The sequence below is a fragment of the Bos taurus genome, chromosome 2, assembly GCF_002263795.3.
Source record: "Bos taurus isolate L1 Dominette 01449 registration number 42190680 breed Hereford chromosome 2, ARS-UCD2.0, whole genome shotgun sequence".
Lineage (NCBI taxonomy): Eukaryota > Metazoa > Chordata > Mammalia > Artiodactyla > Bovidae > Bos > Bos taurus.
In genome coordinates this window covers 48,283,978-48,309,788 of record NC_037329.1, presented here as the reverse complement: position 1 = coordinate 48,309,788, position 25,811 = coordinate 48,283,978, and the positions used below count along the sequence as shown (strand labels likewise).

The 25,811-nt window shown below is 35.2% G+C and overlaps 1 protein-coding gene across 1 annotated transcript in view; it reads left to right on the top strand.

The window, feature by feature from the left end:
- The window catches only part of ACVR2A (activin A receptor type 2A), a 94,990-nt gene that overhangs the window by 64,846 nt on the left and 4,333 nt on the right, over positions 1-25,811 (top strand). The window contains 5 exon segments of the mRNA NM_174227.3: positions 14,300-14,443; positions 16,350-16,493; positions 17,703-17,848; positions 19,495-19,609; positions 21,993-22,131. Of these exon segments, the coding sequence (NP_776652.1) occupies positions 14,300-14,443; positions 16,350-16,493; positions 17,703-17,848; positions 19,495-19,609; positions 21,993-22,131 (688 nt within the window).

The window sequence follows — 25,811 nt, the reverse complement described above, 5'->3', positions numbered from 1 at the left end:
TAAAGAAATATTCCTGTGGAGAAACCACAGTAGGTAGTTACAAATTTAAGCGTGCGGGAGACCTGGGTTCGATCCCTGGATCGGGAAGATCCCCTGGAGCAGGAAGTGGCAATCCACTCCAGTATCGTGCCTGGAAAATCTCATGGACAGAGGAGCCTGGTGGGCTGCAGTCCATGGGGTTGCAGAGTCAGACACAACTGAGCGACTAACACTAACACTTAAATTTAGGCGTTGAGATAGAGTAGAATGAACAGTATTCCCATTCCTGTTCTTCTTTGGAGAGTTCTACTGTGATCATAGTACTTACAAATGTGGGATACACTCTACTGTGTTTCTTGAGAAGTAATTGATGATGGAGAAGTGATATCAAAACTTTTTCTTTCCCTTCTATTTTCTCCTCCATTCCTAAGTTTTTGTGCCTTTTTCAAGACTTGCCCAAACATTCTTTTAATCATGGAGGAGAATTTAGTAAGTAACCAGGAATGTGGAATAAAGAGGTTTCACACAGGCATGAAGAGGATGCACCTGAAAAATGTCGTTCTAGGGAGGAGGAGCAGAAGGGCAGCATTTCTCATCATGTGTTGTAGTTCCAAGTATATGTATTTTATTTGCAGCGTATCAAGTGTGTAACTGAAGTCTGAAAACTTCAATGCCCTTGATTCTTTTTCCCTCAACACCGAATATCTGAAAATATAGGTGTTGTGGGTAGTCAGAATAAATTCTGAAGTTTTTCTTCATTCTCTGCTATGAAGATAGTGGCAGCTGATTCAGTGCTTTATAAGGATTTTTAATATAAGTAGTTAATATTCTACAGGCAGAGAGGAAAGTGGTAACTTTTGGTTTACTTACTTGAGATGTCCTTAAACTCTAATTTGTGTTTCTTTGACTTTTAAGATCATATTACCTCCACCTTCTGGATCTTTTGGTTTAACTGTTTCTCTAATACCAGTAGGATTAACGGTTAAAACTTGGTAGAAGAAAATAGTTAAGTCCTATATTTAATGACCAAAATAACTTCTTCCCTTTAAGCTTTATTTACATAACATATTCCTTTCTTGGTGCTTGAACGAATCTGTTAGCATTAGATCATTGATCCTTATAATCTTTGTAAAATATACATATGGAGAAATAAGCCTGAAGGTAACATTCCTTATTTAGTAAATTAGGTAAACACAGTATATTTTATATAGCTGAAATATTTTAATTTTTAACATTAGTAGATAAATTGTGGGTTTGTTAAAAGTCATCTTTTAAAAATACTTTAAAATTTAAAAAATATAGTCCCTATGCCTAATAAACATATGTAGTTTACCTCAAATGTCCATAGAATACACTTTACCTTCTTATTGGTGGTAACTGTTTTTGATTTAATATCTACATTTGAAAGAAAGAATGTTTCATACTGTCATAGTATCTGAATTTACCCTGGATTTGTGATATAATAGAAACAAACTGGATACTACATTTAAAAACAAATTTGTTAAGTTTCATCATAAAACTTTAAAAATAATAATGTAATCCTATATATAACATTTATTTATATAAATTCTAGCTTAAATTTTTGGTTGGGTATTCTTAAAGTCTGGATATCTTATATTTGAGGCCACTTTATTTAGAAATGCTGGGTTTGGACTTATAAAAAGGAAAGATGACTCCTTATTCATAAATGACAACTAAGAATGTTCAATGAGTATCCATCTCTGTGGGTTTTAGGTATTTTTTGCAGTCGTTAATATTTTTGTACACATTTATTTAGTGCCTGTGTTGTTCTGTACATACATACAGTTTGTATGAATTGTATGAATTACTGAAAAATAGGAATAAACTTAAAAATGTTTTGAGATGGAATGACTGGGATGGTCAGACTTTATTGTGGAAAATACAAGACATGCCTGACTATGCATTCCTTCTGTCATGAACTGCGTTGTGGAAAAGGAGCATTGTCATCAATGTGGAACTTCGTTTACGTCTTCTTTCACTGTCTCAATATAGTGTCATGCTATCTCATTTTTGGTGAGGTTTATGCAAACTACTTCTGCAAGACACTTAGTGGCCCTCTTGTCACAAAATGCTCAGTTTTATTTCTCCTTCAAAAAATGATTGATAGTTGTATCAAGCATTAATTGTACATTTATAGTGTACTAGATTACTGGTAAGTTACATAGATGTGTATTAATGTATACATTATGTAAAAATATTAAAAAATACGTAAAACTTCCCCTTGATTTCCAGTTGTAACCAGTATGTAAGGATCATCTTTGGAATTGGTTCAGAAAAACAAAACAATACCCCTGGACCATACCCATGAAAGTATGGAATGGGGCCTGGGATATTATGATTCTAATAAAAGTTCCCCAGGCACTTCTGGTGACCAGCCAGGTATGGAAAGCACTGATCTGATTTTACCTCACAGGGTTTTTTATGTAGTGCTATAATGCCCATTGTATAGATAAAGAAATTGAGACACAGCGAAGCCCACAAGTATCAGAGCTGGAATATGAACCAAGGACTCTCTGACACTAAATCTTTGTTCTTACTGCTTATCCTGTTCTGCTTCTCTTTCTTCAGAAAGCAGATGCTTTAGCTACCTCAGATAATTCAGTAAACATCCCTGCCATCTCCAAATCATTCTCTAAGCTATTTTCCTACTTTGGGACATTGAGTAGTCTGACTACTAAAAGGAACAATAACATGATCACGTTGTTTTACAGAGGACAGAAGCGGAAGTAAACAAGTAATAGATAAATAGAAAGGCATATTCATGTGTTTTCCGTTAAAATTTTTTAGCACACATTTTAGAATAGGGTTTATGAAGATGGATTGGATCTTAGGTAAAGATTCTTGTGTTCTGAGTTGATGGTGCCAATGCCCTAGTTATTCAGTGCCCTTGTTTGAGGGGTAGGAGAAGTAGGTAGGGGAAATAGACTACCCAGTTGAAGTCTTAAGCTGACTTTGGTATTTCACCCCAAATTCATGTCTCCATATTCAAAGTTTAATTTCAGGACCAGTTAGGGAAAGATCTTACATTCTTGTTGTGCATCTCTGCAACACTGTCCCTCTAATTTCTTCAAACACTTTTAGACAAAATTTATCATTCCTTTTCTTAGGGAAAGCTTTTCTTAAAGCATTGGCTAAAGACAACTTAGTGATTAAAGATAGCTTATTGATGGATCATTTCTACAATAAGAAGTACATTTGAAGAGAATTTACAGTGATTCTCAGCAGAGCAAGCTAAAGTTACGTATACTGTGCTCATTCATTGGGTTCATCTCAGTCTTTTATTCTCTTTGGGGAGAAAAGATCAGTATTATGGAGGTATTCTAGAGGACTAAGTGATGTATCTAAATGAATCTCTTAATAAGCTGGTTTCTGGTAGTTAAATGGTGGAATTCTTTATTTCCAAGACATCAAGTTGTTTATAGTTTCTTATGATTTTGTTAGTATTTTATTCTGAAGACATGATGTAGAGATGTACATGCTTTAAAATCTAGTCTCCAATGATGGTTTTAATTTATTTTAAAATAAAAAATATTCTAAAATAGATTTATCATAGTTACAGGCGTAGAAAAAAATAACATGCTTAAAAAAAAAATCTATTCCTTTAAAAAAACAAAAAAAACCCAAAAACTATGCTTCTTTCTTTATAACCTGTAACCATTATATATCTAACATTGTTTCATGTTATCACTGTCTTCCCTGCAATGCTGCATGAAAGCCTTAGAGACAGCTACTTCTGTTCCTAGCCCTGTTATTTATGAAGTCCAGTTCATTTACCTTTTCATCCTTTCTGATCCTCTTGTTTTCAGGACGTTTTTATACTGGAGGCTGAGATTATTTCTGCAGTCTTGTAGCTGGTCTTGTTTCCAGTCTCTCTCTCCATCTATACTATTTGCTATACAATAACATTTTACATGTCTGATTATGTTACTTCTGTGCTTAAAAATATTTGAAGGCTCTCAGTGATCCAGCAGCAAGAATACAAAGTTTGAAGTCTGACAGTGGTCTTCCATACTTTTCCTTTTGATTATTTTCTCTCATTAACACCCTAAGCCATCCATCATATACACCTATAAGGCTATTAGTTATGTGCCATCCTTGAAAGAATAGAGAAACTAGTGCTCAAGTCAGTTTCTCTCTTTTGTGATTCACATGAATAACCTTGGTTAAGAAAGGTTTTAGTCATTTGTGAGCATGTTCCATTCTCATACTTGATTATAAGATGAGGTATATATTGTAATCATTACTGCATCTCACACAATATTTCTATGTAATAACCATTCTGTAAGTAATGAATTGCTGAATTGACTTTGTTTCATTTAATGTTATACTAAGATGATAATGCCAGAAAAGGCAATGGCACCCCACTCCAGTAGTCTTGCCTGGAGAATCCCAGGGACAGGGGAGTCTGGTGGGCTGCCATCTATGGGGTCGCACAGAGTCGGACACGACTGATGCGACTTAGCAGCAGCATCAGCAAGATGATAATGCAGTATATTCAGGGATTGTTTCATAAATGTTTGAGGTGCTTTACGGCTTTACTTTAAGATAAATCTTGGGACCATGTTTCTTGGGGATAAGATAAGTTGAAGTATTTCAAGCTTTTATAAGAAAATGCCATTATTCAATTTTCCATGATCACAGGTGCAAAAACATCCTTTTAGTTTGCATCACCTGGGTCACATTTCTTTTACCTGTCCTGAAACTGTCTTTCCACATGTAGGTAGATGCTCTTATGAGCTCCAGTCAGTAAACTGAATGCAAACTTGTTTTTTTAGTACCAGTGAGTCATGAATATGAGGGAATTGATGCACTGACTCTATTATTGAGAAGTTTTATTGTGGTTAGAATTAATGTGATTTCAATAAAACTGTTTGCATTGTTTCTATAACCATATATAAGCTTAAGTTTTTTGCTTATAAAATCTCTGTGCTAATAAAAAAATACCACTTGATAAGAAAATGCATTTTAGGGGCTAGAAATTGTTTGCATTTAAGAAAGTATGAAGTTAACTTCTTGTTAATTTTTGAAGGCTATGGTAATAGAACTAGAGTATTGCAACATTGGTACTTTTTAAATGACATCAGTCTCTTCAGTCCTGGCATCGTGACATTTTGTCTAGGTTTTGATAAGGACTAAAGGCTTTTAGATGTTTAGAATATTGAGTTGAGCATACAAAATAATCCTATTGACCTTAATATTAAAGTAATGATAAGTTGATGTTTCACGCTATGTCAAATTATTATCCACCAGGAAACCAAGCCATCTCTGACGAGGTTTGTAGGATTTTCCTGTTAAGTCTATATATGTTTAAAATTAAGAAGATACTAAAGGGGCAGCATAATAGTATCCAGCCAAGTCTGTTTAGGAAAGTGTGCTGCTCCCTTATTTTGGAAGAATGCAGGGAGAAGTGTACTGAATTTTGTTGAATATTTAATATGCTAATATTCAGTTATACTTACAAAATAAATATTATATCTGTAGAAGTGCATCTTGAAGTAGGTTGATTGCTAAATGGTTGAGGTTTGTGAACACATTTCTCTTTATTTTTCTCTTTCACCTTCTGTTCTATTTAAAAATTAATTACAAATGGTTGCTTGTTATGGCAATACAAATTATACAGAAAGAAGTATGTCCAAAAAAAGAATCATTTGTTCCTCCTTTTCCTTTATCAGTTTACTGAAATAACCAGTTTTAGGTTGGTGTGTATCTTTTGACATTTTTCTCTAATCTCACTTGTTTGAATGTATACTTTTCTTTTTTATAAACTATATAATGTTATTCTATAGTTACTTTCCTTTTATTTAACAGTATACCGAGGATAGCTTTTCAGCTCAGTACTTTTTAGTCTATCTTGTTCTGACTGAGTGATGTTTTTAAGTGAAGTTTAGTGCAGCATAATGCATGCTCATGAAATACCAAAAGTTGATGTTTTATTGGCTTAGAGTTTGTGTTAGGTTTCTGCTAAGGGCTAGAACTTACATTTCACAAGTAGTTTTTAATTGTATTATTTTCGGATATTTAAAATACGGTGATATAATGCTACTGTATACTCTTGAGCATATTCCCCGCGGCCCCCCCCCCCCCCCCCCATTTCATGCCTAAAAAGTAGTACAGGGCTACTAGAAATGCTTTCTGTGTTCATTATTTTTGTATTATGACCTAAATTAGAACTTTTATGTATACTTTTAAACTGATTGTAGGGAGAACTGTCATAAATGATCCATAGACATGCTGCAGCTTGACAAAGTGTTGCTCTAGGTGTGTTTAAGTTATTTCTCTTACAAATGTACAGACAGATCCACTTGGATTGGCTGAAAGCAAAAAAGAAGGGCAGGGGAGAAGAAGTCAAAGTGTCGGGGGATTGGGGGGGGAGGTGGAGTCTGTATCAAAAGCTTAAAACAAGTTGAAGCTGCACATTAAAATTAATCAAAACACCTTATTTCTAAAAATAACATACTAAATTTAAAAATCTTGAGATCAGTTTTCCTTTGGCCTACGGAGAGCCCCATTCCATTTGACAGTTGCAGATGGGGCTGTTGCATATAGACCAGAGTGCCTAATATCTCCTTTTCCTTGTCTGCCAAGGAGATGGTAGGTAGAAAGAAGTGAGTTTGCTTTTCTCTGTATTTTTTATTTCCTGAGTCTCCTCCTCAATCTGATCCATCATTCCTAGCTACTTCATTGCTGTCAAACTTTTTTCTATTAATTTGAGATAATAAAAATGAAGAAGTCCATTTGTTTGTTAGTGAAAGCTGTTTGCATCAGGTAGGCCGGGAGGTGTTCACATTGGTTGGTTTTATTTTTGTTGAACTGTTCACCTGTTGCTTGAGTGCCCACTGTGTGGGGTATGCCAGGCACTGTGCTTGATGCGTAGTATTTAGTGGCTCAGGGCCAGTCCTTGCTGGCCTTTTTGGAGCCCACAGTTAACATGTAGGTGCGCTAAAAGGTTGGTTGATTGGTTGTTTGACTTTGCAGCTTGGAAAGGAAGGGTGAAGAAAGTAAAAAGGGAGTTGCGTCAGTAAATTTGGGCAAAGATGGAGAAAAGGATTCCAGTTCTGCGGTGATAGGAAGAAGAGCCACATGTGGGATGGTGGGCTCATTTTAAGTGCTCGGTAAGTGTTAGCTGTTAATTGCTAGCCACCTCAAAATTGTACTCCAAAGGAGGAATTTTTTGAAGTTGTTGATTTCAACGTCAAAACTGATGTATTGAAATCATTTTACTTGAAATTAACTTGAAAGTATTGAGACACACACATACATGTATGTCAGTACTTGAAGTTAATTTCGAATAATGGAAAAATTTCATTTTGAGTACTCTGTCAAGCACTTGTACAGAGCACTTTATACATATTAGCTCAGGTAATCTTTCAATACTCATGATGTAGGTTCTGTTTTATTACGTTTATTTTAGAGATAAGAAAATCAAGGCACACATAAGTGAAGTGACTTGGCCTAGAGTCAGTCTGCTGAGTGGCAGAGCCTGGGCATTTATGTCTTGAGTATTATCCATTGAGTTAATTTTAATTGAATGGCTTATTTCAATAAATTATTAGGTCAGGTCCATAAAAAACTAAAGTCAGATAAAGGGAGGGATTAGAGTATATAAATTAAATTTAAAATAGTTTTTATAGTGGATATATATATTGCCTTGCAGATCAACATATCAGTTTTACCATATCACAATTATTACTGTATAGCATGGTCCTTTTCCTCTTTACTTGCAGAATACAAATGCTAAATAAAAATAAAATTTCTTCTGTACACAGTAGTAAACCTGGTGCTTCTAAGCAGCAGCCAGAAGAATGGGCATGGCTGCAATATCTCTTTCAGACTTATAATCCCAGTGCTGGCTTTGCTGATGAGCTAATCACTTCTTATGGAGCTTATTCAGAATCCTCATTCAGCCACCTTGGTCTGTCTTTACTTTCGGAAAGAGTTAGATGAGGAGAAACTGTGGAAAGTAGGAGTTGATATTATCACAGAGAAATTTTGAAGATCTGATTGGATAGAATCATGGCTGTGCATTTGACAGTGTCAGTATTATCAAATCTGTTAATGTATAATGTCTTGCTTTCGCTAGCTCAGAAACATTTGTCCTGATACACATACTATATTATTTCTTTACATATTCTATTTCTGTCAGCTTGGCAGTAGTCCTTTTTAAAATTTGCAATTGTAAAATTTCTTAGAATTTAAGATTACTAGATGATTAGAGGAGACAAGTCCCAAATTTGTCGATTTTTAAATACTTTTCTTAGAGTACTCAATTCTTCTTGATGGTCCGAAGAAGTTGTTGAGTGAGTTATTTAAAAAGTATGTATAAATATAAATCTTGGAATGGTTTAAATAGTAAGAGAAGACTTATAGTACATTTCCTATATTTTTATTTATAGTATGTAAAATCCATATTTCCAGAAAGAGTTCTTTGTATTCTGGCTCTGTATATATAACTGCCTACTGAATATCTCCACGTAAATGTCTCCAAGCACTTAATAGACAAGAGTAATGATCTTCTCTCTCAAACCTAGTTCTCACTAAATGGACAGTAACCATTTAGCTACACGAGTCAGAAATCTAGAATGTGTCCCAATACTGTGTTTTTTCTACCTAATCTGCCTCCCTCTAGTTCTTAAGTTATATTTCTCAGAGATGCTCTCCTCAGAAAATCTTTTCTTACTCATTTTGTATTTGTTAGGTTTCTCCTTATAGATGCTCACGGTAACCAAATTCCTTTTTATTGCTCTTATGTTATGATCATACCTTAATTAGTAAGATGCTTTGATAGTTTTTCTTCCCCACACTGTATAGTGTCAGGAGAGCCTGGGCAGCCAGTGCCTGGCACAAACCAGGTGCTCGGTAAAGATCTGTTGAATGAATAGAGAAGTATTATTCATTCTTTTCTGATATTTGTTAATAGTTAAATTTCTTTTTCCCTTAAGGAATAAGCAGCAAGTCTCTTTCTCAGCTGGCAACCTAATTACTTGATGTTAATGTGCTGATTTTGTTTTCATTCCTACCTCCGGTCGCAGTGCATGGTATTCAGGTTTCATTTTCCAAGTTGAGAATCCAGACTATTTTGTTCAGTTGCTTTTCATTTGTTTGTGTATTTTAGTCAATTTTTTTGGGGGGGGGATTCCTATTGAGGCCTGTTCTTGGTGTCTCTTGTTTTGCTTGGATTGTCTTATAGCTTATTCTAATATTCCTTTATTGAGAGGTATATTGAGTAAATGTACACTTTTTGATAAGATGCATGGATGGCACCTGCTTGCACAGTGACATCTTTGTCTCTGAAAGTACTGGTATAGAAACAAAAACTGAGAGATGTCTAAGCTTTGGGAAGCTACAGTCTAGTTACTTGTTTGGCATGCATTCCTTTTAAGGGATAAATTTTACTCTGCAGTACTGAGAGATGTTTTGATAGTGGGATTAGCTAAGCCTTTTAGGTGAATTATTAAATGATTCTGAATCATTATCACAGGAGAAAATCAGAAGCAAGAAAAACTAGTTAAGCAACTGGTACACATAAACAAGTTGTCAACTCTTTTGTGTCAGTGCTGTTGTTTTTTGTAGAAATGTTGGAAACTGGGAAAGTATAATCAGTGATTGGAGGGATTTGAAGCCTTTCTTTACACTCGTGACAGTATTTCTCTTGATTTTAAATTGGGGCCTTACTTATTTTGGGATGACTAGGAAAATGAGACTCTTGAATCTTGTTCCGTATCTGAGTGTCCTGCATCTGAAAAGAATGCGTGGGTTTCTTCCCAGGGCCACCAGTACTTGACTTCCTTACCCTGCTTGTGGCTGGGTCAGTAGTTAACGGTGGCCTGGTCTGTCCCTGTGATCTGCTCAGTTCTGATCTTCCTCTTCTCCTATCTTACTTTCTTACCCTAGTTGTATTATTTATGCTGTACACACCCACACAGGCACCAGAAATGTTTTTCTGTGTCACTGTAAGGATTTTTCTATCTGCCTTGAAGGGAGAATGCAGTAGTTCAGCAACTTGGAGATTGTAGATTCTGAAGACAACTGTCTGAGAAACTCAAGTCTAGCTATATAAAAATTTCTTGTGCTGCTCGTCCAGTTTTTGTTAAAGGCAATACTGCCCTCTGGTGTCCACAATCCAATTCCAACCCATAGCTTCTTAATTAAATTGTGTTTTTTTTTTTTTTTTCACTTTTAAAGTTTAGACCCTACAGCTTCTTAGAAAAATGCAAAAATTATTTAAGACTTTCTGTTTAGTTTATTTGCTGGCTTGAAGTCTGTTGGATCAAGTAACTTGGAATCATACTAGAGTCATCTATATAATACTTCTTATCTGATAATGTCCAAAATTAAAAAAAAATATATATTACTTTCCTCTGTTCATAAGGAAAGTGTTCTTAGTTCTCATTTTAAAAATATGATACATTGGATCATTGCCAACTTTGAAAAAACGAAATCCTTATTCTCCTTCCTTCACTTTTGTAACTAATGTGTCATTTTTCATTTCATTCTGGATATAAATCGTAATTTCTTTTGCCTGTGTTTTTTCTTCACAAGCACGCCTTTCATATAATGATAGAGGTAAGATGCACTGATGTTTGTTTTATGGCTGTGGAACTTTGTGGATGCATACTAAACATTTTGTTCTTAGATTTTGTTGTTGTTGCTTTATTGTGCATCCTTTATAGTTTATAAATTTATGTTATAGTTTTTTCCACTTACAATATTAAAAATATTTATTTTATCATAGCATTAGTTTTCGGTTTTAAAGAATTGTTAACAATGTTTATACTTATCTAAGGTGAAATGTGGAAACGATTGTTTTAGTTGATAAGTTAACACCTGATGGCTAAATTTTTAGCCTTAAAACCTTGGATTGGTTAATTTTTATAGTATGTCATTAATGTCAGCATGTGCTCATTTTTAACAGGTGCTGACTTTCTCATTGAACCCATTATCTTTTAATGTGAAATCTGTATTTTCAGGTAGTTTATTTCATCTTTGGCATCTTTAGTAAATGGACTGGCCAGAGGAATTATAACTTGCTCTTTTGCTGTCTGGGAGTTTTAAGGCTTTTATTTAGATTAGAATTGGCCTTTCATGTGGAGAACTCAGAATGAGTAAAATGGTTGCAGACAGCTTTACAGCTCCTCGCTTCTAATCTTGTATCCATTCTTGGCTGTAGGGATGATGCTGGGTAGTGGTACTGGGATGGTGGCCACTGTTGTTTCCGTGTGATTTCTCAGCATGATTTCTTCTGCTGCCATAATTTTCACATACAAATGGGGTAAAGAAGAGATGTGATCAGAGCCATGTTCTAACGTGTATCTTTTTCACTGGGCAAAATAGCATGGGTACTGCAAGAGAACTGGAACTTAGGGAGTTTTCAAGAATTCTGTAGTCCTTATAGTTGTCCCTCTAGAAGTGGTTTTTCTCTGTAGCAGGGCAAGGGCATGTTTTATGGATAACATTAGAATGTTGTCATTATGAAGTTTAAGTTTGAATTTGTCTCCCGAGGTGTTCATGTATTTTAAAGGTATAAATCTTTCTTCCTAGAATCAAGTGTTGAGTTTTTTATAAATTAGTAAAATGATGCTAATAAACTGAAAATCATTTTTAATATTCTTAGATTATAGGATAAATAAAAGCTAGATGTAAGAGAAGCTGTTAAAGCTTCCTGTAAATGTAATGAAGAGCTAAAAAGTATGAATTAGAAGAATATTCTAATAATCTTTTACTAGAAAAGCAAAAAGATATATTGATTGGTATTACAGATTTTATAGTTATAATCTTACAGAGTTCTCATTTTTAAACCTGACCTTTCCAAGAATTATAGAATATTGTTGAAAAACACATATTTCTAAAAGTTCTGACATTTTGTAGGTGCTGACTTTTTAGACCTTTTTCTCACCCTTTGAAAATTGGCCTGTGTTCTTGTCAGTTTAAGCTTCTTAAGGTAATTTTGACAAAGCGTATTTCAGGCTGTTAATATATAATGTTGACCATAATGGTAATAATCATTAAGAGAGTGATCTAAGATTTCTTACCGAAATAATGGTAGCTTCAAAACTTTGTAAGTAGAGTCTTGAAAACTAACAAGAACTTTTTAAAGTTTATCTGTACATTTGGAAAACATCCAGTGATTTTTTTTTTTTATTGTAAACATAGGCATTGGAAATTTTTGTTTCTTAAAATTAAGTTTAATATTACATTAAAATCTTATTTTGAACAGTTAATATATTCTTAATTTGAGATGTGGATTAAGTCATCTAAATCCTGATGTATATACTGGATCGTATCCACACGGTTGGTACTCTTTAGAATAGAGAATGGGTAAGAGACATTATCAGTCAGTTTATAAAAGTTATTACAAATCTTAGTGTGCACGTATAGTACCATTTTACTTTCTACTTGGTTATTTTCCCTCTTCAGCTTTCAGCCCTCAGCTGCATGGTTTAATTTTGGCATCCCTGCTTTGAAAACTCAACTTTTCTAACTTTTCTTTAAAAGATGAGGGAATCATTGATTTTAACTTTGTAGTTATAAAGTTTTTCAAATTGAACTTTTTCTTTCTAGTTAGCCTAATTATTCTTTTATGCAGTTATCCAATAATTCTTGAATTTTGAGGACCGAGTGGTTTCCTTTGCCTTTAGAAGAGTGGTTTTCAGCTTTTTGCCCTCTGTCTCCACGTTCACAGAAGTCCTATGTCCCTATCAGTGGGATCTCTTATTACAGACCTACTTGATCAGTCAGGGGATGAGGGAAGGAGGGAGGGTTTAATACTGGTAAATGTCACAGTCTTGTTTCCCGTCCCACTGAGGGGCCATACTTCTAAGGGTTACATTTGACTTCCTTGACTTATCACTTTGTTAACTAAAACAATCTTTACCTCTACTAACCTTTCATATTTTGAATGTGTGAGGGAAACACAACTTCTGTAGACATTTAAAAATTATGTTAGAATGGGTCACAGGAAGTCTTCTGGTTTATCATACTGTTTTAAAATAGGAATTCACAAAGGATTTTTAGAAAGATTGTCTACTTCAGAAGAAGAAATTACATTATGTTTTCTCTTTAATACTTTGCAATGTTTCTATTGCTGAGAATCTTTCTAACGTAGATGTCAACTTTTAAAAAATCTTGAGTGGCACTTGGGCTGATTAATGCCTAAAGGGAGCACTAAATGTCTTGAGGCATTAGAAGACGAGTTTTGTTTTGTTTTTAAAGGGAGAGTAAAGGCAGAAAGACATGCATTGATGAAGGGGGTGACATATAATTTATAAGTGTCTTAGGCTCCACCCAGTGCCATAAAGTCTGTTGCTACAGAAATTTTAGTTACTTCTTACAGTATTCATTACCCAGGCCTTCAAACATCTCTTGAAGCTTTCCAAAAGGCTTCCTTCCTCATGCTTTATTTGCAGATATTAAACTAATACAGTGCTTTCTGCAAAGGGTTGGCACTTCACTTTGTATAGGAGGATTCCCTGGTGATGCTGTACTCCTATTTATGTATTTGCTCCATTTAAAAAATTAACTATAGCAGTATACTTCTCTTTCATTTACCATAGCGTATCATCTAATGTGACCACTTGTTTTCTGAATTATAATTTGTATTTTCTTTGCCATTAAGTCCCAGAATACTATCTCAGTCAATTCTGGGAAATAATTATAAGCAAAAGGATGAAGTGTTACTGGGTGGAAAAATTAGAATGAACAGGGTAGTTTGGTTATAGCAATACTAACTTACATATTTTTATATGTGCTTTGTATTTGAAATACTTACTTGTAATGTATTTGAAAATAGCCGTGGGTATTTCTGATATTAGTGAAAAAGAGTTGAAGCTAAACACTCATTGGGGAAAGTAATGGATTTTGAGGAGTGGGTTTTTGATGCATAGCCATAATTTGCTGTTTTGTTACTTTTCAAATCCTTACTCTATAAAGAAGTATCAACTGGATAAAATTGAGATACTATTAGTAGTATCCTGGAAGGTCACAGAAAATCTTAGAATTAATGAGACTGGATCAAAAAGATATTTTCTCCTGATTGCTATATATATGTAGTGATCACACACACACACAGAGTTATAGTGTTGAATGTTATTATGAAAATGAAATTCAAGCTCCTTGCTTTGTGATCCCTATAGATAATTAGTAATGCTTGAGAACTCTGTTTTGGCAAGGTTGAAGTTAATGTCATTTGTATGTGTTTACCATTTTTGTCAATTGATTCCTTAGTATACTCACTTTTTTCTGATGTTTAGAAGTGATATGTATCATGTGCTGCTTTTTAAAATAATACTATTATTGTTTGTAGGACCCAGGACCACCCCCACCTTCTCCATTACTAGGTTTGAAGCCATTACAGTTACTAGAAGTGAAAGCAAGAGGAAGATTTGGTTGTGTGTGGAAAGCCCAGTTACTCAATGAATATGTGGCTGTGAAAATATTTCCAATACAGGTATGTTCATTGCAGTTTTCTGATATGCATATATTTGTTAAAAGATGCAGCTGGTTAGGTCATTGTAAATCAGAAACAGTCTGAAAACACAAGCCATATGTTTCAGGGTGGTTTTGTGCTACTGGGGAAAATGGTTAGCCCTTTTATGTCTGTCTTCTCATCTGAGAAATTAATCATACAACAGTCATGTTTGTTTGGAGCGGTGGAATTTCAGTATATGCACATATTTTTGCCAATAAAAGTTGTACAGAAATGCAGAGATGATTCTAATTAAAAATTAAAAATTCATTGTTTGAGTGGTTAATTTTTAATGTCCCATTGACATTACCAGAAAAAGCAAACAGAATAATGAAAAAGTAGTGTGCTTTGTTTTAGAATTGCTGTTTGGAGATATATCAATATTACTAGACTGATTGGATTTTGTTCTACTTTTGAGTATTGATGTAATTGTTTCATTTTGTTCAGTGAATTTTCTTTCTTTCTTTTTTTTTTTTTTGTTCAGTGAATTTTCAGAGGCAGTCAGCTGACTCCAGATAATTGGTTTACTGTTGACTTGTTTTTGTTTTAGAGGCCAACCTCATAAAACCCTGGTCTCACACACCTCTGAGTTACCCTTTAGTTTTGCTCCATTCGTGGTGTAGATCTGTGATGATTCCTTTGTTCCTGTTGTCTGTTTCTCTACACCTGTGGCTAATACCATGCATGGTATTGGGATCCTGGCTGGGTGTTTTGATGCAGGTTTCATCACTCCCTTGCACCTTTGTTGTAGACCTTCCTTATACCAAAATAATTCAGTTTCTTTGTCTAATATACCTAGACTTCTGCCGTCTTACCTCCTTGAAAGCCTGTTTCTCAGAGTCTGTGAAGAAGTTTATTACTTTTTTTTTTTGGTAGCAAGGCAGATACTGTTAAATGTAGTTTAGTTCTCAGAGGAGAAGTCTGTTGGGCCAATGAGTGTTCTTATTTCATGTGAGGACGCATTTGGATTAACATAAATGTAACAACAACAATGACCATAGCTAACATTTTATTGAATGGTTCTATTGTGTCAGATAGAGGTACTTTACATATGTAAGTACACACTGATACGTATCCATGTATTACCCATACGTATAATACAACACACACTTCACGTATAACACAACAACCCTGTGAGGCAGACACCACAGTCCCTGTTTTACTAATGAGGAAACTGAATGATTATGTAATGTGCCAGAGATTCTTAGATAGTTTGGATCCAGAGGGTTCGTACCCATTATGCCTCCGTCTTTCATTATTCTCCCATTGTGAAAAGAAACTAATCCTTTGTAAGTAGACACAACACATAAGAGGCATGGATCACTTTGCAGGCACAAGTGAGTCTGTGGTGTTTCAAATTATTGTATTGCATATTTATACCCCATTGCTTTCTTATGAACTCTGCAGGGTATTCTAAACATTTTGTTAAGAATGTCTGACATACTGTTAGTCTTCGAAAAAAATTTATTTTCTATTTAGATGAAGTCATTCTCCCTGAATTTCATGTCTCAGAGAGATTATTCTTAATAGTAACATAGGTAACTTCACACCATGATGAAATTACACTGTAGTTATTAACTTGTGTAGGGAACATGTTGCCATTTTTAATATTCAGAAGTGCAGCATTTCTGATAACTCCTACATTTACAAATTAGAAACATAAAAAAGTATGTTTGAGGGAATGGCGGAGGGCAGGCATTTAGTATGGAGCTGTTACTTGTTGTCAGAGTTTTCTTTTATTAAAAAATAGGACAAAAGAAAACCAAAGAATCTTTTAATACTTAGTCTTTACAAAAAATTGTCTTAGAACTTACTGGAGTAATCTCTTAGATATGGTTTATTTGCCTGTGTTCTTTGTATTCTTATTTTTCTTTCTTTTTAACTCTAGGATAAACAGTCATGGCAGAATGAATATGAAGTCTATAGTTTGCCTGGAATGAAGCATGAGAACATACTGCAGTTCATTGGTGCAGAGAAACGAGGCACCAGTGTTGATGTGGATCTTTGGCTAATCACAGCATTTCATGAAAAGGTAGAAATATCAGTACTCCCCATTTTAACTCAGTAAGGTCAGGGTTGGCTTACTTTCCTAATGTTGGCTACAAAACCCTCACTTACTTTTCTGGGAACAGGGTGTATCTTTATAAATAAAAACCTGTTTTAAAAGTAATTTATATTAATAGAAAAACAAAGATGACAACTTTTTCGCCTAACCCTCTACTTATATAATACTAGTCTTTTGTCCCTGATTTCTTGTGCTGCAGTTACTTCTCTTACAAATAATTATTTTAGTATCAGTTCACTTCAGTTCAGTTGCTCAGTCGTGTCCGACTCTTTGCGACCCCATGAATCGCAGCACACCAGCCCTCCCTGTCCATTACCAGTTCCCGGAGTTCACCCAAGCTCATGTGCATCGAGTCGGTGATGCCATCCAGCCATCTCATCCTCTGTCGTCCCCTTCTCCTCTTGCCCCAAATCCCTCCCAGCATCAGGGTTATAGCCAATGCTTAATAATTTTCATTCGCCATTTACCATCCACCTTTATTACACAGGCCATTTTTCAACTTGAATTTTGTTTCTTAAAATTCTTTAATCAGTGTTGCTTAGTGACAGAAGTAATGTCAGGAAATTTATCTGATCTTTGATTTGTCACTAATTTGTAGGGTAGTTACCACCAAAACACATTTGCTATTTTTCCTCAATTTTTCTACTTTCAGAGTTAGTATGAAAGTATACATTAATGAAGTAGGAAATTGGGTTATTTTTGCCAGTCAGTTTCATCATTGTCAGAAAAAAGTGGCTCTTTTATTTCTCTGATTCTTGACCAAAAGGTTGTCAGTGATCTCCAGAGGAAGATCCTTTAGGTTAGTTGTTTATATGTTTTAATTTTTTGTTCTCCTAGTCCTATGATATAACATCTCAATAGTATATTTTAACTTCTAAAATATTTTCTAGAATTTTAGATTTCCAATAATCTTTTTTTTCTTTTAAATTTCATCTTCTAAATGAGAAATTAACTGACTATGCTTATAGCAAACCTTGAAAGATTAGTGGTATTCCTTTCAAATGTTTATTAACGTGAAACTTAAAACCATTCAGAAAGAAATGGACTTTGGATATTATTCACTGAAAGGAAAGATATGTTGGCTTCCATAACCTCTTAAAAGTAAAAAGGAAAGTCTCCATATACACATGGCTTTTATCAAGAACATAAGTTGTTTTTTTTTCCCCCTTTCTTTAGGGTTCACTATCAGACTTTCTTAAGGCTAATGTGGTCTCTTGGAATGAATTGTGTCATATTGCAGAAACCATGGCTAGAGGATTGGCATATTTACATGAGGATATACCTGGCCTAAAAGATGGCCACAAACCCGCCATATCTCACAGGTAGAGCTGAATTTATATTATTTTCCCCAATAATTCAGTATTTGTTTATTATTTAAACTTTCAAACCATTGGGCAAAATTTTTCCCCTAGTTATTTAATCATGCTGTTGGAGGCATTTGATTTTTATTTGTTTTTCAAATTAGCTTTGAGATTGGCCAGGAAGTATTTCGGATGATATATATATTAACATCATTATCAAAGGTTAATGATTGACTTATGTTTCAATTTGTCTTATTTCCTAAAACATAGTTAAGAATGAAAGTGTATTTATCTCAAAGGAGAAATTTATTTTGCCTCAAAACATGATTTACTTCAAAGATGATTATAAATATGTATAAGAGGATGTAATTAAGGAGAGATTTTCGAATATATTTTTGTTGTGTTTTGAATGACCAAGTGATCATTACCGAAGTGCAGGTGATGGGAGGCATGATTTGAATAATTGGGTTGCCTAAATTTCCTTTTTCAGTGAAGAAATAGTACTTGGACCCAATAACGGTCAGATCCTTAAAGGGAAAACATTAGTTCCCTTTAGACATGGGATTCAGTTTGCCACTATAATTTAACTTCCTTGAACCTGGGATCAGTTTATCATCTTTTCAGTTTAAAGATGGTTGTTTTAAATTAACTGATTCTTGGAACTAATACTTAATCGAGTGCTGGTGGTGTTTTAGGTTGCAGGGAAGCATTACTTTTATTTCAATTCCAATTTTGAAAACCTTAAATGACTTCCACCTCTGAAGTTGCTCCCCTTCATCTTCCTGCATACTGTCTAACTGCCTCTTCCTGAATTTTTGCTTGCCTCACATAGTCCTATGGGAAATAATCCTTGTGAACCCCAAAGGTTACTTTAAATAGGGTACCTAAAAATCGATTGAGTCTAAAACTGGATATTGTATCATTTGTGGGTCTCTCTGCACACATAAATTTAACCATTGCTTACGACATAGATGTGTTTGCCTGGGGTATAGTTACCTCTGGCATGAACTAGTTGAGGCTAGAGTGTAGAGGAGGAGATCTGATTGCCTTAAAATGGTTACTCTTTTCGGAACACCAGGATCCAGCTGGAGCATGTATGTTATGGTGAAAATTTTTTATCTGGTAAACATTCCTACGGATGCTTTTTGTACAGCCAGGTTGATGACTATAATAAGAACTATTAAAATAAGGGACTATTTTAAAATGTAGGCCTCTGCCAATAGGCAAAAAGACTCCAATCCTGCTATTATTTGAAAATTTTTTCATTTTGGTTTTTAAACTGAAGTTTCAGTGAGAGTTTCTAACTTTAAACTGAAATATGCTTATCATCTTAAAAAACATTTTTTTGATTGGTAGATTGGAGTGACATAGATAACATGAAAGCTGGACAGTATCTTTGGAATGGCAGCTCTTTATAAAAGGCTTTATGGGGAGAATTCCTTCCTATTGTCCCTGTGGTGGATAGGACTTGGTCACTGTACCCTTGTGCTTCAAGCTATATGGAGACTTTACTTAAGCTTTTTTCCCTCTCCCTTTTTCTGTATTTCATACTTTGAATTAACTTTTTTTATAGCATACATAGTCTCTTTTCCTAGTCAGAGTCAAAAAATTTAAAAGATACTGTTTAAACTGAATTTGAATACTTTGTCTATCTTTCTATTTGCAAGGGACATCAAAAGTAAAAATGTGCTGTTGAAAAACAATCTGACAGCCTGCATTGCTGACTTTGGGTTGGCGTTAAAGTTTGAGGCTGGCAAGTCTGCAGGTGATACTCATGGACAGGTAAGGATGATAACTATAAACTCTTAAGGAAAAATAATCCTGTCCCATATTTTCTTAGATGGCTGATCTGGAATCAGTTGGTCTAAAATTATTGTGGTGGTTATTAAATTGGCATCTAATACAAGAATAACTGTCTTGAGTAAGTTTTAAAGTTGCTAAGGAAGATATTTTCATATGGTAGTTTAGATCAAGGAGTTCATCTAAAACAATTCAGATGTTATAGGACTCTATTTTTAAAACTAATCAAAGGAGAATCTAACACATTTTAATAGGCCTCATTCTTTTAGGGAGTTCTTAATATTATTAACTTACTAGCTTTAATTTAGGGTTTCCCTAGTGGCTCAAATGGTAAAGAATCTGCCTGCATTGCAGGAGACCTGGGTTTCATCCCTGGGTTGGAAAGATCCTTGGAGAAGGAAATAGCAACCCACTCTAGTATTCTTGCTTGGGAAACCCATGGACAGAGGGGCCTGATGGGCTACAGTTAATCGAAGTTTACACAGAGATCTCAGCAATGGAAGCCTGTAAGGAAGGCTAGAGAGGAAAAGAACATCCATATTTTATTCTCAGAAACTGAGGCTAGGAAAGGTGTTTTCAAAACAGTTTGACCAAAAGGTGTTATTTCCTTACAAAGCAAATGATTTTGTATAATCATTGCTTCATCTTTCAAATTATGCAAATTATTTGATCACCTGATTCTCAGATTTCTTTTTTCCCAGTGTATGCTGTTGGCCTCCAAGAACACAGCACAACAAATTTTGGCAGTATTGACTAATGATTTAAGAATTTAGTCAATAGTCATAGTTCTAGAAAGTTGACAGCATGTGTATTTTGGAAGGAAGGCATTTTTGTGGAGTATTGCTGAGATGGGAGATTGTGCAGGAAGTCTAGGACCAAACTTCTGAGCTGATTATTTTAAGACTTAACTTTTCCAAAGAATTCAATCCTTTGGTACCTTATAAACTTAATATACCATCCCTCCCTTAAAAAAAAAAAAAGGATTCATTCATATCTTTTAATGCCCTCATGATTGGGTTATATGACGTGGGTAAAAATAATAATACATAACAATAATACATAATTACATGTATGCATAATAATAAATAATACATCACTGATTCCTTGACTTTAGATTTCACGGACCAGAAAATTTTAAATGCATGTTATTGACTATTTTATATTTTGCAAAGAACACTGGGAAAAATGATTTTTATCTTTTGTCATCATCAATTGATAAAAGAGAGGACATTTTACACTAGAAAAAGATGATGTCATTATTTCATAAAAATAGAAGTACTTTGGATGACATACATTTGTCTTTAGGAGAAAAGACTTTTGGGAAAAGCTTGCTTGTAGCACATTAAGTTACTTAAAGTGGCAAAAAAGGGAAAGTTACTCTTTAAAGTGTTCTCCTTATTATTAATAAATGAATTAGAAACTTGAACTTTAGGGTCTTAGTGAGCAAAACATTTTTTTTTATAATACCTTTGTTAAATGTGTATTTACAGGTAATTGCCCGATTTCTAGTGTAGCTCACAGTAACTTAATAATGTATCTTTTGGAAATACTAGTATCTGGGCCACTCCCTAGACCTACTAAAACTCAAGTGGATTGTGATCTACCCAGGTATCACACAGAAATTTTTAAAATAAATGAATTTTGTCAAGCACCAACCAGAGTCATCTGTACTAGCTTGGTAATCATAGTTACATTAATAAGAAATAGCAAACTGCTAGGGACAGATATCAATAAGAAATATAAGAATTCATGAAGAAACAAATAGATTTTGTGCAAATAGAACTTTAGAAAGTTTATTTATCCTTTATGTGGCTAATTTGCTTTATGTTTTGTATTGTTATACTCAAAAAGAGTATTTTTTTTTTAAGGATACATTTCAAGCAGTGTACAGTCAAAAAGCATACAGATTTTTTCTCTGTTCCATCCTTTATCCACAAATAACCATTGTTCAGTTTGTGATTACTTCCAGAAGGGGGAAAAAGTCTAAGCCTAAACCAGCATAGTATGTGTTGATATATCTATTAAGTGTATACCGAAGGGATCTTAGTATATGCACTGCTTTGTTCTTTGCTGTTTTCATCCTACAGTATTTTTAGAACTCTTTCCATGTCAGTCCTTATAGATCTACCTCATGTTTTTCTAAGAGCTGCATAGTACTTTTATTTGTTTAAGCACACCCTACTCATGGTTGCCTCCACCGTTTCCATTACTGTTGTATTACTTGAAATGGAATAAAATTCTGGTGGTCAAAATTTAGTTATCTTTCCTGATAGTATACCACAGTTGGTTTTGATTCTCTTTACAAATGATAAAATGTCAGTTCACAAAATTAGTAATTGCTATTTGCTTTTAACATCTTTTTCAGGTGGGTACCCGAAGGTATATGGCTCCAGAGGTGTTAGAGGGTGCTATCAACTTCCAAAGGGATGCATTTTTGAGGATAGATATGTACGCCATGGGATTAGTCCTGTGGGAACTGGCTTCTCGCTGTACTGCTGCAGATGGTAAGGGAACAAATATTTTTTAAAAAGATATTATGTATGTGTATGTGTGTACCTACTACACATGTATGAAAAGGGTTGAGTACTCTCTAAGGTAATATTATAAAGTACAGCTGTTTTTTAAGTAGACTCCCAGAAGTGGTAGCGTAAAGAAAATTCAGGAGGCAGGGGACAGGAGGGCAGGAAAGGAAAGGTGCTGAAATGTCCTGATTCATTATGGTTGCCAGATGCTTTGCTGGGCACTTCACATACCTTTAGCTTATTTCCTGAAACAACTTTGGAGGTAATTATTAGCTTAGTTTTCTATGTGAGGAATTTGACACTCAAATTTTAAGTAGAAATTAAGTAGCTTGTCTATTTTAGCTTCAAGTTGATGAGTGATAGGGCCTAGATTTGAAACTCTGATCCAGATTCAGGGAGAGGGCTGCTACCTTGGTCAGGTCATATGGGTCCTAAGACACCTAAGGGTTAAAGTCAGCTCTTGGGTGAGAGTTGCATGTAGATTTGGCCTCTCAGACATTGTCCTGGGAAGGTATATGATGGAAACATATACCTCAGCAACAGATTGAATTAGCATTCTATCCTCCATGGCTGAGCACATTATACTGCAGGTTAGATTCTGCCTCTTCAAAGCTTTGAAAGTCTGATCTACTGTAGACATTATTATAAACATAAGTTACATTCTCTAGCACATCACCTTGGTTCCAAGAGATTCCTAGTCCTTGTTTTTTAAATCCTTTTCAAAAATAGGTATTCACATTGATTGATTATAAACCTGCATGTTATATTCCTGGTGTGAAGGAATTATAGTGTTGTGGGTACTGTCTTTAGTGCTCCTTAGAAGGTCTCTCTTTTCTCCAATTATGTTACACTTTTTGGGATATCAGAATATAAGATAAACTTTCTGACTGCTAACCCCCAAACCAATGTTAGTTTGATGTTTTGTTTTTTTCTAATTTTAATTTTTTAAAGGTGTAACTATCTTAACCTATGTTCTAAGAGTATTTTTTGAGTACTGTAATAGTTTTTCAGTGTATGACAGACTACCTCTGGTATATGAAATTTGACTTGGGAAAAGGTGTTTTTAAAGGGAATTTAGTGGACAGTGGTCAGGAATGGACAGCCATTCATTCTTCCAAAATTGGTGTGGGAGTGGACCCAGAACCTGAGTAAACTGCTCAGTGTGTTTTGGGTCAAAGTGGAAGATGAACGCATTTATTATGTGCATTTATGGAGGCAGAAAGAAACAGGTGAGATGGCAGATGTTACGGGAAAATACATTGCTTAAAATTTGACTAATAACTCTGAAGCAAATCAACTGGATATAGTATTATGAGGGATAAACAATGTACAGTTCAGTTGATAAAAATGTATCTTGGACAGTTAATTCTAGAGTAAGGTTAAGTATGAATTGTCCATGTAGGTATGTGTTTTCTGAGTTTATGTGCTCAGTCATGTCCAACTGTTTGCAACCACATGGACTGTAGCCCATCAGGCTCATCTGTCTATGGGATTTTCCAGGCAAGAATACTGGAGTGGGATTCCCACTTCCTTCTCCAGGATATCTTTCCAACCCAAGGGTCGAACTCATGTCTCCTGTGTCTCCTTCATGGCAGGTGGATTCTTTACCTGCTGAGCCATGGATAAATGTTAATACCTGAGAAGTGTAAGGAAATATTACCAGAGTTTGGAGGAGTGAAGAGTTGCTTTGTTTTGTATGAGGGAAGTTTTTATGGAATAAGAGAGGGATAGATGCTTAGATTTCTTAAATACCTTGCATGTGCTATGGAATACTTAGTTGCAAAGAGGCATTTCTGATCCAAGTCAGAAATTATAGGGGACAGTGTGAACATTGCTGTAGTGATTTTAATTTTTTTTGATGGCTAGTCATTGATGGTTTAGTTCAGTGAGTCTCAAATTTCAATGTGCAAACCAAACTCCTGGGAATCTTAAAATTCAGATTTTGACTCAGTAGGTCTAGGGTGGGGCCTAATAATTACATTTCTTATAAGCTGCCTGTCAATGCTGCTCACCTGTGGACCACATTTTGAGTAGTGAGGGGAAGAGACACTTTAGAATGTCAGTACTCTTAGGTGCACAAGCAGAGCCCGACTATTCAGCTATCAGGTATTTGTACAGTTAGACAGGGTTGAATTAGATAGCCTCCTTCATGATCCAGTTAACTTAATTCTATGAAGGAGTATTTGGTATGTTTTGAGAACTTGCACAGGGTTTGTTATCTATATACAGACACATCTGGTCACTGAAGTTGCTCATTAGTGACCAGTTTCCCATCAAGGACAGATGGTTCATAGACTCTAGAGTCATTCTCAGGTGGATTCAGCTTACGTCATAGCTGTATGCCTTTGTGCAAATTATGGAACTTTTTTTGAGCTTATCTGTAAAATACGGTAATGCCACCTGTACTCTGTGAAGATAAAATGGAATATAAAGTTTCTGGTCAGCATTAAGTGTTTATTGATGATTAGCTATTACTAACTCCTAACTGAATTTCTGTATTTGAGTAGGCCTAAGTAAAAAAAAAATTATGTTGTAGAATAAATCTTGCTTTTCTGTGAAGGCACCATTCTGACTTGTTGGGAACCCTCTTTATACAGTACATTTGTGATTTTTAAACTAAATATTTGGCAGCTTTTGTGAGGGCAGAGATGTGCCTCTGGAGTACATACCTCCTTGTATGATTGTGTAGGGGGCTAGGGCATGTCAGAATAAAGATGGCTGTAATGGACTGAACCGAAAGGAAAGCACTAGTGTTGATAGTCTGATCTGAATTGCAGGAGGAGTGGGTACCTTACAGAGATGTTATATCCTTAATATGCACATATCCACAGTTCCCTGTGTCCTATATACAGAGGTAGGTATTCCTTATGCAGTAGGTAAGAGAGCTCCTTAGAATATTTAGCAGTGTTACATGCCAAATTAGACTTTTTGATTTCTTCTAAGTTAAAATTTGTGGTTGTAACTACAGTTGAGTGTTTGTTTCTCTCCTGTCATTATCAGTTCAGTTCAGTCGCTCAGTCGTGTCCAACTCTTTGTGACCCCATGAATCGCAGCACACCAGGCCTCCCTGTCCATCACCAACTCTCGGAGTTCACACAAACTCATGTGCATCGAGTTTGTGATGCATCCAGCCATCTCATCCTCTGTCGTCCCCTTCTCCTCCTGCCCCCAATCCCTCTCAGCATCAGGGTCTTTTCCAGTGAGTCAGCTCTTTGCATGAGGTGGCCAAAGTATTGGAGTTTCAGCCTCAGCATTAGTCCTTCCAATGAACATCCAGGACTGGTCTCCTTTAGGATATACTGGTTGGATCTCCTTGCAGTCCATGGGACTCGAAGTCTTCTCCAACACCACAGTTCAAAAGCATCAGTTCTTCTGCACTCAGCTTTCTTCACAGTCCCAACTCTCACATCCATACATGACCACTGGAAAAACCATAGCCTTGACTAGATGAACCTTTGTTGGCAAATTAATGTCTCTGCTTTTGAATATCTAGGTTGGTCATAACTTTCCTTCCAAGGAGTAAGCGTCTTTTAATTTCATGGCTGCAATCACCATCTTCAGTGATTTTGGAGCCCCCAAAAATAAAGTCAGCACTGTTTCCACTGTTTCCCCATCTATTTCCCATGAAGTGATGGGACCAGATGCCATGATCTTCGTTTTCT